This window comes from Stenella coeruleoalba (genome assembly GCF_951394435.1).
Source record: "Stenella coeruleoalba genome assembly, chromosome: 6".
Lineage (NCBI taxonomy): Eukaryota > Metazoa > Chordata > Mammalia > Artiodactyla > Delphinidae > Stenella > Stenella coeruleoalba.
In genome coordinates, this window is record NC_137151.1 from 118,286,931 (window position 1) to 118,305,441 (window position 18,511).

Sequence of the window (18,511 nt, forward strand, 5' to 3'; positions counted from 1 at the left end):
TCACAGATACCTTTAGATTGACTCTGTTGGCCCATTTTACAAACTAACATGCCTACACTTCTGTTTGAATCAGTTACCCCCACCTGGCTTGCAGCTGAGGACTTCACGGTGTCACATGCTGGTGGTGAGCATGTGGGGTGATTCCAATGATGGGGCCAACCAAGGAAATTTCCAACCAGAAGACTTCCAGAGAGGATTGTTCTTCTCTGCCTCACAGTGCTCATGCACTTTGCAAGGTAACTGAAGATTTATAGAGACTAATTTTGGTTTCATTTATGCTTCCCTGTATTAGGAGTATTTCGTTCTTACATACATTTCAACACCTCACCATTCCATCTCCAAGCAATATGCATTCTAGTTAATTTTAGTAGAAGAGTTCTTAGTACATTATATCACCTTTCTCCACTCATAAATACTTAATAAATATAGTAAATAATAAAAAGTACTTAATAATACTTAATACTTAATAATACTTAATAAATCTTTATGCTTTTGCTGGCTTAAGCCAGATGACTTTTTCGTTGAGTTGCTTACTTTTTTATTTGAGTGGGGAAAATCAGTTACTTTTGAATCACCGTTGTGCTTGAATAACATTTGTAAAGAGAATACAAAATGAAATTTCTACTTGACTAAGGCTGGAAATCAAAGTCTGAACTTTAAATCTTTTCCTATTGCTTTTCAATCTACTACTTTCTAAGAGGCAATCTGTATAGTAGGTATCAGCTTTGGTAGTATTTATGCAAATTTACAAGCGTACGGTTTAATGCGGTATGCTTTCCTCAGATAAATTAAAATGAAAAAGATAAGTCAGAAGTCTCTGCTGTCAGTATATCCTTGGGTTAACAGAGCCCACACCAAATGATATCAATGAAAATCATTATAATCATAATACCTAGTATTAAATCTAAGCCTATTATGTGCCACGCACTGGAATGGGTACTGTAAGTATAACTCCTTCATACTTCACAAGCATTTTATTCTAGATGAAATGAATCTAATGACTTACTTGGAAGTTCTGCCACAATGGAGCAGCTGGAACCCGTCTTGCCCTCCCACTGTAAATAATTACACATGTGGACAAAATATATATAAAAAAAACACTTTAAGACATTAGACAACAGGCAGTGCATGGCTGTGATTGCTAAGAGGAGACAAACGAACAGCTGAGTACCATAACCACTCTGGCATTCTAAATTCTGAACCAATTTAGAACACAACAGTTTCACTGAAATGTGGGGAGTAACTGGAATTTGTGGAGGCTGAGGTAGCTGTAATTTGTAGGAGAGACCACTACAGAAGGTAGAGCCACTCAAAAAAGGAGCATCAGAGATACGATGCATCCCTGAGTTTGTTGCTGAATACTGTGTATGAGGAAGTTGGAACTCCACAGGCATGGCAAACAAGAGGAAAGATGAACAGTTCCCAAAGCTCACAGAGGACTGGGAAGTATTCAAACTCTCACAGGTTGGAATGCAGACGTTTCACTGGCCACCCAGTGCATTATGGGAGGAAAAGGTCACACCTCAGTAGTAGGACATAACTATCCCTAAAGGCTACTACAGACTCCAAAATACAAAAACAAACCTTGAAAGGATCAATCAGGTCAGCAAGTAACTTACCTACCTGCCACAGAAAAGGCCAGCACTTTTAAAAGATATCCAATCGCTCAACAACTTAACTCACAATGACCAGCATTCAAAAAAAAAATATCAGACGTACAAAAAAAAAGCAAGAACATGGGACCTATAACCAGAAGGAAAATCAGGCAAAAGACAGAGGTCCAGAAATAACAGATGATGGTGAGTAAACAAGACATTTGTTCAAAAGGTGAAGGAAAACATGGGGAAAATGAGGATAAAATGGAAGATATTAAAAAAAAAACCAAATGGAATTTCTAGATGTGAAAAATTCAATATTGTCAAAGATAATATTAAAAGAGAGAGAGAGAAAGAAAAAAAACTACAGACGAATATCCCTCATGAATACAGACACAAAAACTCTGAACAAAATATTAGAGGACAGGATTCGGCAATATACAAAAAGAATTATACACTATGACCAAGTGGGTTTTATTCCAGAAAGGGAAGATTAATTCAATATTTGAAAATTGATCAATATAATCCATCATAATAATATGTTAAAGAAGAAAAATCATATACTGATATCAATCGACGCAGAAAAAGCACCTGGCAAAATTCAACAGCCATTCATAACTAAAGCTATCAGCAAGCAAGGAATAGAGAGTAACTTCCTCAATTTGATTAAAAAAAAATCTAAAAATCCCTATAGCTAACATTATACTTAATGGTGAAAGACTGAATGCTTTTCCCCTACGATTGGGAACAAATCAAGGATGTCTGCTATCACCACTCTTACCCAAACTAGTGAGGAGTTCTAGCCAGCGTAATAAGACAATAAAAGGAAATAAAATTTATACATATCAGAAAGGAAGAAATAAAACTGTCCCTAATTTCAGAAGACATACCTACCTATGCATAAAATCACAAGGAATCTACCCCCCAGAATCCTAAAACTAGTAAGTTCATCAAAGTCAGAGGATACAAGATAAACATACAAAAATCAGTTGTATATCTACACACTAGCATTGAACATGTGCACAGCAAACTGCAATTCTATTTATAATCACTCAAAAAGAGAGATATATTTAGTTGTACATGTATAGGAGTTACATACTGAAAACTACAAAATGCTGATGAAGAAATCAAAGATCTAAATAAATGGAGTGTCATACTGTGTTCATGGACTGGAAGACTCCAAACAGTAAAGATATCAATTCTTCCCAAATTAATATACAGGTTTAATACAATTCTTATTAATACCTCATCAAAATCTTTTGTAAATATAGACAAGATTATTCTAAAATTTATATGAAAAAGCAAAGACACTAGTATAGGTGAAACAGTTTTGAAAGAAAAAGAGTAATTGAGAAGAATCATTCTGCCTGATTTCAATGGTTATTACCTAACTGCAGCAATCAAGACTGAGTAGTACTGACGGAGGAATAGATACATAGATCAATGAAAAACAATACAGAATCCAACCAGACCCACACAAATATGGCCAACTGATTTTTGACAAAGGTTTAAAAGCAATTCAATGAAGGAAAGATAGCCTTTTCAACAAATGGTGCTTGAGAAACTGTACTTCTATAGGAAAAACAAAAACAAAACCCCTCTAGTTGGAAGGTCCCAGGAAAGAAAGCAGACTGTGAGCCAAAGCAATCTTGAGAAAGAAAAACAGAGCTGGAAGAATCAGGCTCCCTGACTTCAGACTATACTATAAAGCTACAGTAATCAAGACAGAATGGTACTGGCACAAAAACAGAAGATAAACTCATGCACCTATGGTCAACTTATCTATGACAAAGGAGGCAAGGATATACAATGGAGAAAAGCCAGTCTCTTCAATAAGTGGTGCTGGGAAGACTGGACAGCTACATGTTAAAGAATGAAATTAGAACACTCCTTAACACCATACAGAAAAATAAACTCAAAATGGATTAAACACCTAAATGTAAGACCAGACACTATAAAACTCTTAGAGGAAAACATAGGCAGAGGACTCTATGACATAAATCACAGCAGATCCTTTTTGACCCACCTGCTAGAGAAATGGAAATAAAAATAAACAAATGGGACCTAACGAAACTTAAAAGCTTTTGCACAGCAAAGGAAACCATAAACAAGACGAAAAGACAAACCTCACAATGGGAGAAAATATTTGCAAACGAAGCAACTGGCAAAGGATTAATCTCCAAAATATACAAGCAGCTCATGCAGCTCAATATCTAAAAAACAATCAACCCAATCCAAAAATGGGTGGGAGACCTAAATAGACATTTCTCCAAAGAAGACATACAGATTGCCAGCAAACACATGAAAAAATGTTCAACATCACTAATCATTAGAGAAATGCAAATCAAAACCACAATGAGGTATCACCTCACACCAGTCAGAATGGTCATCATCAAAAAATCTAAATGCTGGAGAGGGTGGGGAGAAAAGGGAACCCTCCTGCACCATTGGTGGGAATGTAAATTGATACAGCCACTATGGAGAACAGTATGGAGGTTCCTTAGAAAACTAAAAACAGAACTATCATATGAGCCAGCAATCCCGCTACTGGGCATATACCTTGAGAAAACCATAATTCAAAAAGATACATGTACCACAATGTTCATTGCAGCACTATTTCCAATAGCCAGGACGTGGAAGCAACCTAAGTGTCCATCGACAGATGAATGGATAAAGAAGATGTGGCACATATATACAATGGAATATTACTCAGCCATAAAAAGGAACGAAACTGAGTTATTTGTAATGAGGTGGATGGACCTAGAGCCTGTCATACAGAGTGAAGTAAGTCAGAAAGAGAAAAACAAGTACCGTATGCTAACGTATATACAAGGAATCTAAAACAACGGTACTGATGAACCTAGTCACGGGGCAGTAATAAAGACGCAGAGGTAGAGAACGGACTTGAGGACACAGAGGGGGAAGGGGAAGGGGAAGCTGGGACAAAGTGAGAGAGTATCATTGACATATACAACCTACCAAATGTAAAATGGATGTCTAGTGGGAAGCTTGCATAGCACAGGGAGATCAGCTCGGTGCTTTGAGATGACCTAGAGGGGTGGGATAGGGAGGGTGGGAGGGAGGCTCAAAAGGGAGGGGATATGGGGATATATGTGTACATATAGCTGATTAACTTTGCTGTACATCAGGAACTAACACAACAGTGTAAAGCAATTATACTCCAATAAAGATGTAAAATAAAAGAAAAAATGAATGCAGACTGTGAGAAAGTAATCTAACAGTACTCACAAATGTATGAAACAACCTCACTGCAGGGTTGGGGGCAGTGCTGACTTAAGTGACTTTGGAACGAGTAGAGTTGGTAGGACTGGAGGCAGAAGGATGTGTACACCAGCACTGTAGTCTAGTTTATAAAGTTGCTTCCCATAAGGATACACGTTATGAATTCTGATACTGCTCTACATGTATATAGGGATTAAGCAAGTAAGTAAAAGGATGTTGGATGGTAGGAGCCAGGAATCTTGTTGTTGGTGTGGGAATTTACAGATAAAGAGGAGAGAAGGCTGGAATGATACATGTAATAATGCAACAGAGTTGGAGAAATTAGTATAAATTCATGTTTAGCTTTATTTAGATATAGATGGTTACATATGGCAATATTTATAGACACATGGGTTAGTATACACACACATTCCCTTGCTATGTCAGCTGAGAGGATCTAGAAGCAATGACATCCCAGGAACAATAAGCATAGCTAGTGCCCAGATCTTGGTTTCCAGTATCATTCTCCAATAAAAAGAACCAAGGCTCCCTGAAGAGACGGCTGATTCAAGACTGGAGCAGGAAATATACAAGATAAGACTGGAGCTTCTTGCAGTGCCGGAAAGCATGTAAGTGTTCATACACACACACACACACACACACACACACACACACACACTCTCCACCAACAACAATGGGGTATGTCAAAGGGACACAGAAACCCAAATGAAAGAACTCCCAGTGTCCAAATCTGGAACATTTTGAGCCACAAAATAAATAAAAATATGTTGGATTATAACTCAAAGTATAAAATAAATATCCACAAGTCCACAGTGATATAAATAAATGAGCAAATAAATAAATAAATGGGGGAAAACAGACAAATCTCTCCTACAGAAGAATTTCACATAGTTTACGTAGCTACTCTACCCTCAAAGAGGGAAAGAATAACTCCCGGTTCCTTAAGTGTGGTCCACATATAGTAACCTTCTTTCAAAGAGTAAAGTATGCAAAGAGGGGAAAAGAGTAACATTATAGGGGAAAAACTGGACAAACGCTTCCTCAGGTGATTAAAGTCAACATCAATGGTCAGAAATCATACCTGATAGTATGTAGCCTCGATATGATGGGGTACGATTAGAAAATGGACAAAGGACATGAAGAGACGTTTCGCCAAAGAGGATGTACAGATGTCGAATAATCACATGAAAAGACGTCCAATGTCATTTATAATTAGGGAAATTCAAATCAAAACCACAAGATATCACTAAACACATGATCAAAATGGCTAAAATTAAAAATGAAGGCAACACAAAATGCTGGCAAGGATAGAGAGAAACTGGATCACTAGACATTGTTGATGGGAAGGGGAAATGGTTAAGCCACTCTGGAAACATTCCAGCATAGTTTGGAAAACTAAACATCAACTACCATATGACCCAGCATTTGAACTCCTGGGCAACTGTTCCAGAAAAAATAAAAACTTACATTCACACAAAAACCTGTAAATGAAGGTTTACAGCAGCTTTCTTCATAATAGCTCAAAATTGGAAAGAACCCAGATTTCTTTCAACAGGGGGATAGTTAAACAAACTGTGGTATATTCATATCATGGAACGCAGCTCAGCAATAAAAAGGAAGAAACTTGATACACATAATGATCTGGATGAATCCCCAGAGAATTATGCTAAGTGAAAAAAAACCACAAAAGGTTACATGCTATATGATTCCATTTATAAAACATTCTTGGAATACCAAAATTATAAAGATGCAGAACAGATTAGCGGTTTCCAGGGATTAAGAGGAAAGCTTCCTGTGGTGGAGGAGAAATGGGTGTGGCTATAAAAGGGAAGCATGAGGAATCCTTGTGATGAAAATGTTCTGCATCTTGACTGTATCAATGTTAGTATCCTGGGTGTGATACTGTACTATAGTTGTACAGCGTGTTACCATTGGGGGTAAGTGGTTAAACGGTACACTGGATCCCTCTGTGTGACTTCTTAAGATGGCTTATGAAGTTTGAAGTTTCAATTATCTCAAAATAAAAAGTTTGATTTTGAAAAAACAGCCAAAGGAAGAAAAAGACATATACACAGTCAATAGTTTCCTTAAAAATGTGCTAATGAATTCCATTAGCTAGGATGTTAGGATAACTGGATACTCATATGGGGAAAAAAGTAAACTTCCATCCTTAAGTCACACCATACACACAAAAAAATTAACTCAAAACCTAAACCTAAAAGCAAAATCTATTTTAAAAAATGCTAGAAGAAAACACTGGATAAAGTGTCATCATCATAAGGTAGGCAAAGAAAGAACAAACTAAAAAAGAAAAAAATTGATAAATCAGAGATCACCAAAAATAAAAGCACTTGCTCCCCACAAAAATACCATTAAGAATGCATGGATGTCCTGCTGGGGAAAAAAAAAAAAAAAGAATGAATGGATGAGCAAAATGTTTATCTGACAAAGGATTTATATCTAGAATATGTAAATAATTCTTACACCTCAGTAATACGACAAAAATCCAATTTTTTAAAAAAATGGGCAGAAGATTTGAAAAGACCCTTCTCAAGGTTAAGACATATGAATGGTCAATAATTACATGAAAGATGCTCAACATCAAAGAAATGCAAATTAAAAATCTCAGTGAGAATAAAACATTGATGGCATTTGCCCATGAAAATGAGCTGGAAATTGCAGAACACTCTCTCGTGAACTAAAAGACAAATATTGAAAAGTAGTTGGGTTAGAAAACAGAGGAGAAATATAACATTATTTGACTTTTAATAATGCATATAGACTTTCTGCTATGGTGAGAGAGCAATGGGTCACTGATGTCCCGTTTGGACTACTGTTCTAGTGGCCATGGCAACGGGCCTGAAAGAACTTCGGGCTTCCCTGTTGGAGTACAGTAATCTCCAGCCTATGATTTCAGGTAGAAACAAAGCAAGTCCTGGAGAATTCATGTTGCGTGAGGGCATCCTTTCTTTCCCTCTACTAGTCCTGCCTGAGCCAAGTAATTCTAGGTGGCAGAATTACAAAGCCTCAGAGACAAGAGCGGACACAAAATAAGTTAAAAACTGAAAAATGGACAGGATGCAGGCCAGGTCTTAAGGAGACAGCTGTGTAGAAGGCCCGCAGGGGTTGAAGAGAGGGAACCTCTCTGGGTCCAGATGACCGGAGGGAGTGTATTTTCAAGGAGAAGCCTAAATTCATCAAGGAAAGGCAGAGCTCCCCACATACCTCCTCCCAGAGTTAGTCTGCTGGCCTGAGAGTGAAGTGTCATGAGCCAACTGAAAAAGCCAGTCTCAAAAGGTAAATGTGACACTGGATGGCGTGTCTAATTAGATAACAATGAGTTGCTAATTCGCTCCACTCAGTCAAATTAGGGAGCTTTTGAGCACTTAATAGTTGGCCAAGAGTAAATTTTGCTAAACCTCAGTTGTAATGAAAGAGGATTTAGTTCCAAGGTAGCGACTCAAAGAGCAGAGGCACCATGATTCCTTACATGATGATAGCTAACTTTTCATCAGTCCCTCCCCTGGAATGCTAGCTCTCAGAATAGGTTCTTTTTTAAGGGGAAAAAAAAAAGTTATATGATCAAATATATTTGGAAATAAACAAAGGCAAACAAGATTCTTGACTGTTAAGTGCCTCTAATACGTGGGCCTTCTTTAGGAACCTCCACATGGCAGGTACCAAGTCCCCAGTTTTGGGGGCACAGACATTTCCCATGGAGTATCTCATCTGATCAGTGTCTGCAAAACACTTTAATAGTGCAACTCTCCTAACAACTTCAGGAAATAGTCTGTGGTCCCCTGCAGTTTGAAAAATTAACAGGGCTGACTAGAGACAGGCATCTGTTGTTGTCAAAGCCCAGTTAGAGTGACGTTTGAACCTACTTCAACTGGAAGAGTCCTACCGCACCCTGCGATCAGGGTAAGGACCCTGAACAAAAGCCTAGGGGTAGACTTTCCAGCTACAGCCTCTGGATGGGGGGCAGGGGAGGCACAGGGGATTGTGAGGCAGGAGGTCTGGGGCAAGAACCTCACTGAGAAGAGCCTGACATGGGTATCCAGGGTGCCCAGGAAAAGCCTGGAAAGACCAGATGGGGCCAGACCTCCCAGGTCTTGATGATCAGGTTAAGGGCTTTGCTTTTCTTCTTAAAGACAATGAAATGCCAGTAGGTGATTTTAAGTAGGGAGAGACAAGATTAGATTTTAATTTAAAAGGTCTCTTCAGTGTGGCAAATGTTTAGGGGTGAAGGGGAATGGGTGTGGGGACACCTTGCACTAGTGCAGGTGGAGGTGCAGGCAGCCTGGTGTTGGCTCTAGGAAGAAGTGAGAGGATCTAGAGGTTTCTAGGACTTGGTGGTTGGATGCAGGTAAGGAGGAAGAAGAGGAGGCATCAAAATGATTCCTCAGTTTCCATCCAGAACAGCTCAGGTGGTGGTAATATCATTTAATGAGCTGGAAAATATTTAAAGAAAGAAAGGAGAAGAAAATATATGAGTCTGAGGTGTCTCTGAGGGACATTCAAAAGTGAATGCTGAGTAGGCAGTTGGAGATTTGCTAAATATTCTAGAGAAAAGATTGTATTTTATCTCCCGTAAGATGCCAGGATACATTTCAAATGTATTAAATATTTGCATGGCCAAAATTAACTCATACATAATTAGAAAAATATGAGTATATTTATAAAATCTTGATACCTAGGGTCTTTCTAGCATGAAACAAGAAATCAAAAGAAAATATTAAGATGTAATCGTATATAGCTAGTGGGAAGCAGCCGCATAGCACAGGGAGATCAGCTCGGTGCTTTGTGACCACCTAGAGGGGTGGGACAGGGAGGGTGGAAGGGAGACGCAAGACGGAGGGAATATGGGGATATATGTATACATATAGCTGATTCACTTTGTTATACAGCAGAAACTAACACACCATTGTAAAGCAATTATACTCCAATAAAGATGTTAAAAAAAATGAGATTTGCATTTCTTACTTCAGTGGTTTGGCTAAAGACCATTTTCTTTCCTGTTAAAGGGAATGCATACGTGCAAAATAAAATTAAAATATGATATATAGAATAAAATACTTTATATACATTTCAAAGACAAATGACATTGGAAAAATATTTGCACCCTATTCAGGGCTGAGTAGAAATAGGCACTGGGTATTTTCAAAGACCAGGTAGAGTAATGCTTGAACCTAGTTCAGTTGGAAGAGTCCTATGTAATCAAATGTAATATACTTAACATACAGGGCGATTTCAAATCAAGAATAAAGATTAACGTGAACGACCTGGTAGAAAAGCAAGCCAAGGATAGGAATAGGGAGTTCAAGAAGAAACACAAATGACTATAAATAAAATTTAAAAGTATTTAATCTCACTAGGAATCAAAGACTTACAAATTAAAACAATACAAATAGCATATAAAGCCACTAGAATGACGATTCTCAGTATGTGTGTGAGAACAAGGAAATAAAAGCTCCTTTGCACTCTGGGTAGGAGTGAATACTGGTGCAAGGTATTTTCTTGGCGAGCAATATGGAAATAAGTATGAATTCTCCTGGACCCTGGGATTCCATTCCTAAGAAATTAGCTCAAAGAAATACTCATACAAGTTCACAAAGATGTACATGCAAGAACATTCATTGCAATGTTGTTTATAATAGGAAAAAGTTCCCAACTCTCCAAAGGTTGAATTGAGGATGGGTTAAAAAAATCCTGATGTATCATGTAACGCAGCAGTCCCCAACCTTTTTGGCACCAGGGACCGGTTTCGCGGAAGACAATTTTTCCATAGCCTGGGGGGATGGGAGGGGACGTGGGTGGGGCGGGGGTGGGGTGGTGGGGGGTGGTGATTCAGGCGATGAGGAAAGGCAGATGAACCTTCGCTTGCTTGCCGTCCCGGGGGTTGGGGACCCCTGATGTAATGGATGACAGGACAGCCAGTAAAAATGATAAAACAGAAGTATATACCTTAATGTGAAAACACGTTTATGAAATACATATATTTTTAAATGAAAAGTAGGTTGCAATATAGTATGAACAGTATGATTCCTTTTATGTTCAAATATATGCATTTACACTATACACTATGTATTATACACACACAGACCTTCAGGAAAATCCCTGGATATATGTATCAAAATGTCAACAATGGTTGTCTCCTAGTTGTGCATTTTTAAGTGGTGGGCTTTTTTTCTATAGCACTGTATTTTCTCATTTTTCTTCCATGCTTTTCATTATTTGTGGGATATAAACATCTGGGGGAAAAAGCCAGGATGCTTCCCCAATATTATTTTTGCATCCATTGATGAGTGTAAATGTCTGTGTGTGTTTATAAACCAGTCAGAAAAACAAAACCATCTGCAAATCATTTTCTGGAGCAAGCCCACTTCTAAGTCCCAGGAAAAGACGAAAGGAAAACACAGGATGTGACACAGCTAAATAGAAGAAATATCAGAGGTTGCTTCTCCCACATCTTGACTGTTGGCATCTTCCCCAGAAGCACAAATAAGGCTCCCTAGGGAGGGACTGGGAGTCCAGGCTCTGTGAAATTCTCCAGGGCTAGGGAGGTAGCCACCAGGCCTTAGGGGGGAGAGGTGAGCATGCAAGGTGCTCTCCAGCCAATGATAACACGTTTTCCAGAAACTTCAGTGCCCACCTTCTTCTGTCAGCACTTTATATGTCAACCTTTCCCAGCTTGTAAACCAGAGTGACCCTGCTGCTTTTGCTGGTTGAGCAAGTGCTGAAAACAGAGACGTGACCTACGCTCTGCATCTCCGGACTCCTGCATTTGGCTGGCAAAGCCAAGGATGGAACCTCCTCTCCCCAAGTGGTTCATGATACCTTTTGAGAATCTGATGAAAATTTGAGAGCCTCCTCTCAGCATATACACATATATCCAACACTTCACATCTGTTTTCAGGGTTCACAAACTCGCTGAAACCCTTGAGGGGTGACTTCGAAGGAGCCCTTATTAAGCTGCATCCCTTAGTCCAGAAGCGACCACTCAGAGGGTGCCACTGTGGTTCCTCTGGAACCCAGCCCTGTCCTCCCTCGCTGCTTTGCCATCAGCAGCTTTCTTCCCCCATCCACTCTCCCTCCCCACACCTGTACCGGCCTCACCTTCACTAATAATTCAACCGTGAACTAAGAGTAGCTCCCCCTGCTGTCCCACCGCTGCCACTACCACCTCTCCGTTATTCGAATTCCAGACACTGCTGTATCTTTCTATAAAAGTAAACGTGGTCGCGTAATGCAATTTCTATAGAAGACACATCTGATCCTTCCTTTCTCCTTCCTGCTTCCATTAGCACTGACACTTTTTCAGGTGTTAGTGTAATGGCTCATTTTTCATGTTTCAAAGCTGCAGGTCTGCAAACGTACGGTAAGGGCAGTCTCAGCAGGTCTCCGAACCAAATGCTGATTTCAGAAGAGCCTTGCTTAATGACAACACAGTAGATTGTTTTAAAACGGTTCTTCATCCAAACAATGCCTACTTACATTTTGCAATTCATATTTTGCAATAATGTATGCATAGAAGTTTCTGGGTTTTTTTTAACAGCTGCCATCTCAGGGATTTTGCGGTAAATCTGAAAACTCAGTTCCCGGCTCACTTGCCTGTAAACCCGGGTGCGCAGACACATGTGCCATTTAGGCCTTCACTGTCACAGGTGCCTCCGTTCAGACAGCTGACGTTAGCACACGGGTCCTTGTAGGATTCACAGTGGATTCCTGCAGAGAAACAGATGCAAAAGGGGTGACTCATTAAGGGGTCTCCAGCTCCCATGGCCTTTAAAAGGAAAGTGTTGGAAAAGCCTTGAACAGTGTGGAGGCTGATTCCCAGAGGGGTGTGTGTGCACATGTGTATGTATTCACATGCCCACCTTTGACTTTAGGTTGTTGTAAAAACACACCTTAGGAGAAAAAAACAGATTGAGTACCGGCTCGTAGGTCCCACCATGAAGTCTTTTACGTACTTTCTCTGACCACACGCCCCAAAGCCTGGGCAACAGAATGTTAAAACTTGGAAAGATAAAATTTATCAGTGATAAATGCTCTCTAAGTCTCCAAAAGAAACAGAACATAGCCAGACAGTCTACATAAACTGTCAATATAATTGATAAACAGTATCCTGAAGGTAAAGATTTGGAGTCAGATACTTAGACGAGCCCCAGTCATACTGTGGAAAATTGCAGAGGAGAGAAGGAAGTGTTTGTCCTTAGACCTCATTCCCAAAGACCAACCGGTTCGCCACAGGCGAAAGGTAACATCTTGTGCACATACTGCATTCCAGACCCTTGTGCTGTGCTTTACGTGTAATGGGATCCTCAGGCCAGCACCATGAAACAAGGATCCAAATGCAAGGTCACCAGGCTGGCGGGGACGGAGCTGGGACCTGATGATGCTGGCAACTTGAACGTGAGTCTGTGCTCGCTGAGTAGTTCCCCTGAGACGGAGCTCAGCCATGGAAATATACAACATTCTACGGAACTCAGTGCCCACTCAAACAAAATGGAGGCCCTGAAAAAAATCTTTATAGCAAATACAGTTCCCATTGGTGTAAAAAAAATAGTCTACGTGTGCATGTATGTATGCAAGTGCTTGAAGTTGGACTGAGAGGAGAATGAAGTACTTTGAATGTCACTTTGTGCATTTCTATATTGTTGCAATTTTTCACAATGAGCATATAGTATTTTATCATTTTATTTAAAAAAAAAAACTTTAAAAATCCAACACCATTCGCAAGGTAGAATTTCTGGTGTTGTTTCACTGGAGTGCCAGATGGATGAATAGACTAATCTCTCTCTCTTGACCCCCTACCATTTGGAGAGGAAGATAAATTACATTCTATGTAAGAATGTATATAACGATATACTAACCCTTCCCAACAGCCTCAAGAAAAAATAAGCATAAGGCAAATAATAACAGGATGGTATTACTTAATTTCCTTATTTCACTCATATCTGTACAAAGGCCTGCCACACCCAGCGACTCATGTCATTTTGTCACTGAAATTATTCTTGCTGAGATTTTTTTTCTCTCCTTTCCTTTTCAGTTGTCAGTGTCTTAAGAAGGAAGGTTCAAGAATGAGGGGGAGAAATACAAGAGAAAAAGGACACAGAACTACCTACTTGTAGTCACATTAATGATTTATCTGAGCCCGGTAAAGCATTTTAGAATGGATGGTTTTTCATTTCTTTTTATCCTTTGCCCTCATATCCAACCTATGAACAATAATGGTCTACCAGATATTTTTCTAAAGTGTCTGTCAGATCTCTGCCTGACATTTCTCCCTGAAACCACCACCCCAAGCCCACTGCCTCACGCCAGGTGGGAGATGCTCCCGGCCCCAAGCCGGCTCCCTCTCTGCCTCCAGTGACGTGATAGAGCCTCCCTGACGCATCGTCCTTAACAAACCCAGGACTCATGGTAATATTCAAGGTCAAACTAATTTAAAGATTAAAGCATAAAACTGGTAATTGTTCTTCACTTGAGTGTGTATGGTCTCTGCACCCAGAAGTCTCCATTTTCTTTTTCCCGCTGATTCCCAAATAGCACAGGCTGAACTGAAAGAATAAAATGCAAAAGAGCCTTTTCTGCTTCAAAATGTTCATCAGAAGACAAGGGTTCACATATTCAGAATTTCCCAGGAGGCTGATCAATGGGAACCACGTGACAAAAAAGGCTTTCAATTGTAATGGGAAATACAGCCACAGATCAAGGTTCAGAGAGGTCTGAAACCTAAAAGATATTTCCATTAGACCTAAAATAAAAGCAATCAAGGATAATCTTTCCCGGGTTTCTACAAATACATTTGCCAATCTAACCTTATAATAGTCGTATAACTAATACATTAGCACACAAATGACCACATTCTTCAAATAGGGCTGAAGAGCACATTCGAGGCTAGATATTTAAGCACCTTAACATTAAACGCCTTCAATAAGATAGATTTGATGAAAATGTCCAAGATAATAAGCAATTTCAATCTTTTGGGTGGGTTTTCTGGGCAATGACTTTATCCTTTGTTATTTCTCTTTTTCAAAAGATAAGATATTCAGTCACTTGAAGGTCATTGAGAGTTTTCTGGCAGCAAGATGGGACGGAAGCTAATCTTCATGGCAACACGATGACTACAAAGCAAGATGGTCTTAAAGGTCCCCTGAGAGCACTTTGCTGACTCCTGTTTCTAGCCTCTAAGCCTCGCTAAGCCCTGTGTAAGAAATATTTGTCATGCGGCTCAGGTCACTGATCAGAACTGAACAGCGATGAGCTAGAAATCTTAAATGCAGAGCAGGGACAGTCATGAATACCCCTGAGATGTCCAGGGTATGTCCCCTCCAACTCCCCTCCTAAGGCCTCCTGGGCTCCCCTTGTCTGCACCCCCAGGGCCCCTAGGCCCTTGCACAACACTGAGTGTCGGGCATCCCATGTCCTCTGACCATAACACCAGACTTCGCCCTCTGTCCCAAGCTGGTCTTCCCCCGGCACATTCTCAATGCCAAAGCCCAACTCATGGAAAGCTGAAGCTGGCTCTCCCAAGACAGAACTCCATTCTTCTGCCATTGTGTATTGAGAGCACAGGAAGATTCCACTGTTACAGAATTTATGGTCTTAAATCAAAGCTTATCTGTCCTCCTGCCTGATCCCCCCAACATCTCTGAGGGCCTTCTGAGCAGCCATATCTTACCTCGCAAAAGAAATTACGGCTACACCACCAGGATCCTGTCCTTTCAGGAGGGGCGAAAGCCTGTGTACTTTGGCCGCCACACAGGTAGGATTGCTAGAGGAGTGAGAAGCCATTCCAAATCTGCCTCAAAAATACTCTATTTTGTCAGGGAAAATCAGGTCCACACTTCAAACTAAGCCTGTGGAATGACATATGCATCACCCGTTGGCAAGGGATGGAGCACACACGATTACGAAACTTGTGTTTAGTCTCAAGCAAAAATAAACTGTAATTCAGTCAAAACTAATAAAAATTCATACTTTTCATATTAAGGGATAGAGAGGAAACCTTTCTGAAAAGATCTTTATTCCAACAGGGCTCTTTATAACGTTAACTTTAGAATTAAAATGAGCAAAAATTCAAAGAGTCATGCTCCAATTATAAATCTCTGGTGTCATCACAGTTCAGTCGTGGGTAATATTTTGAAAACTGAAAAATCTTTATCTCCAATAAAATTAAGCCAGGTAAAGAAAATTAACTTGAAGTATCCTTTAACTTCCTATTCACTTGAAGACATCATCTTTTTTTTTTTCACTTAAATATTTAGTTTTATTGTGACAGATACCTTATATACAGAAGCATGCACAAAACACTGGAGTTTACTTGAAAGAACGTAATAAAGTAAGTACCTGTGTAGCCACCATCCAGGATAAAAAGTAAAACATTTCTCCCCCTGTGCCTTTTCCCAAAGGGAAAAGGCCCACGGGTAACAATCATCCCGACCTTTGAACAATCACTTCTTTGCTTTTCCTTTATACTTTTACCACCTTTGAATATATCTCTACATGATATAATGTTTAGTTTTGTCTGTTCTCAAATTTAATATAAATGGAATCATGCTGTTTGTGTTCCTCTATAATTTGCTTCTTTTGTTCAACATTACATCTTTAAGATTCTTCATTGTTGATGGGTGTAGTTTCAGTTCACTCATTTCTGTATAATATTTATCTACTCTTTTTATTTTCTTTGTATTTTATACAGCAGGTTCTTATTAGTCAACCATTTTATACACATCAGTGTATACATGTCAATCCCAATTGCCCAATTCATCACACCATCACCACCCCCCGCTGCTTTCCCCCCTTGGAGTCCATACATTTGTTCTTTACATCTGTGTCTCTATTTCTGCCTTGCAAACCAGTTCACCTGTACCATTTTTCTAGATTCCACACATATGCATTAATATATGATATTTGTTTTCTCTTTCTGACTTACTTCACTCTGTATGACAGTCTCTAGATCCATCCACATCTCTACAGATGACCCAATTTCATTCCTTTTCATGGCTGAGTAATATTCCATTGTATATATGTGCCACATCTTCTTTATCCATTCATCTGTCGACCAGCATTTAGGTTGATTCCGTGAGTTGGCTATTGTAAATAGAGCTGCAATGAACACTGGGGTGCATGTGTCTTTTTGAATTATGGTTTTCTCTGGGTATATGCCCAGTAGTGGGATCGCTGGGTCATGTGGTAGTTCTATTTTTTGTTTTTTAAGGAACCTCCATACTGTTCTCCATAGTGGCTGTATCAATTTACATTCCCACCAACAGTGCAAGAGGGTTCCCTTTTCTCCACACCCTCTCCAGCATTTATTGTTTGTAGATTTTTTGATGATGGCCATTCTGACCGGTGTGAGGTGATACCTCATTGTAGTTCTGATTTGCATTTCTCTAATAATTAGTGATGTTGAGCATCCTTTCATGTGTTGGTTGGCAATCTGTATGTCTTCTTTGGAGAAATGTCTATTTAAGTCTCCCACCCATTTTTGGATTGGGCTCTTTGTTTTTTTGATATTGAGCTGCATGGGCTGCTTGTAAATTTTGGAGATTAGTCCTTTGTCAGTTGCTTCATTTGCAAATATTTTCTCCCATTGTGAGGGCTGTCTTTCTGTGTTGTTTATATTTTCCTTTGCTGTGCAAAAGCTTTTAAGTTTCATTAGGTCCCATGTGTTTATTTTTGTTATTATTTCCATTTCTCTAGGACGTTGGTCTAACTCCATACACAAAAATAAACTCAAAATGGATTAAAGACCTAAATGTAAGGTCAGACACTATAACACTCTTAGAGGAAAACATAGGAAGAACACTCTATGACATAAATCACAGCAAGATCCGTTCTGTAACTGATTTCTAATGTCACAGCATTGTGATCAGAAAAGATGCTTGATATGATTTCAATTTTCTAAAATTTACCGAGGCTTGATTTGTGACCCAAGATGTGATCTATTCTGAAGAATTCTGTGTGCACTTGAGAAGAAAGTGTAACCTGCTGTTTTTGGATGGAATGTCCTATAAATATCAATTAAATCTATCTGGTCTATTGTGTCATTTAAAGCTTGTGTTTCTTTATTAATTTTCTGTCCGTATGATCTGTCCATTTGTGTGAGCTGTTAAAGTCCCCCACTATTATTGTTTACTGTTAATTTCCTCTTTTATAGCTGTTAGCAGTTGCCTTATGTATTGAGGTGCTCCTATGTTGAGTGCATATACATATATAATTGTTATATCTTCTTGCATTGATCCCTTGATCATTATGTAGTATCCTTCCTTGTCTCTTATAACATTCTTTATCTTAAAGTCTATTTTATCTGATATGAGTATTGCTACTCCAACTTTCTTTTGATTTCTATTTGCATGGAATATCTTTTTCCATCCCCTCACTTTCAGTCTGTATGTGTCCCTAGGTCTGAAGTGGGTCTCTTGTCGACAGCATATATATGGGTCTTGTTTTTATATCCATTCAGTGAGCCTGTGTCTTTTGGTTGGAGCACTTAATCCATTCACATTAAAGGTAATTATCGATATGTATGTTCCTATTACCATTTTCTTAATTGTTATGGGTTTGTTTTTGTAGGTCCTTTTCTTCTCTTGTGTTTCCCACTTAGAGAAGTTCCTTTAGCATTTGTTGTAGAGCTGGTTTGGTGGTGCTGAATTCTCTTAGCTTTT

The 18,511-nt window shown here is 39.3% G+C and overlaps 1 protein-coding gene across 2 annotated transcripts in view; it reads right to left on the bottom strand.

Moving 5' to 3' along the window:
- DNER (delta/notch like EGF repeat containing) overlaps positions 1 to 18,511 on the bottom strand; it is a 326,041-nt gene that overhangs the window by 22,905 nt on the left and 284,625 nt on the right. For both annotated transcript variants that reach the window (XM_079924540.1, XM_079924541.1), the window contains exon 10: positions 12,450 to 12,563. In XM_079924540.1, coding sequence (XP_079780666.1) covers positions 12,450 to 12,563 — 114 coding nt within the window. The remainder of the gene's footprint in view (positions 1 to 12,449; positions 12,564 to 18,511) is intronic.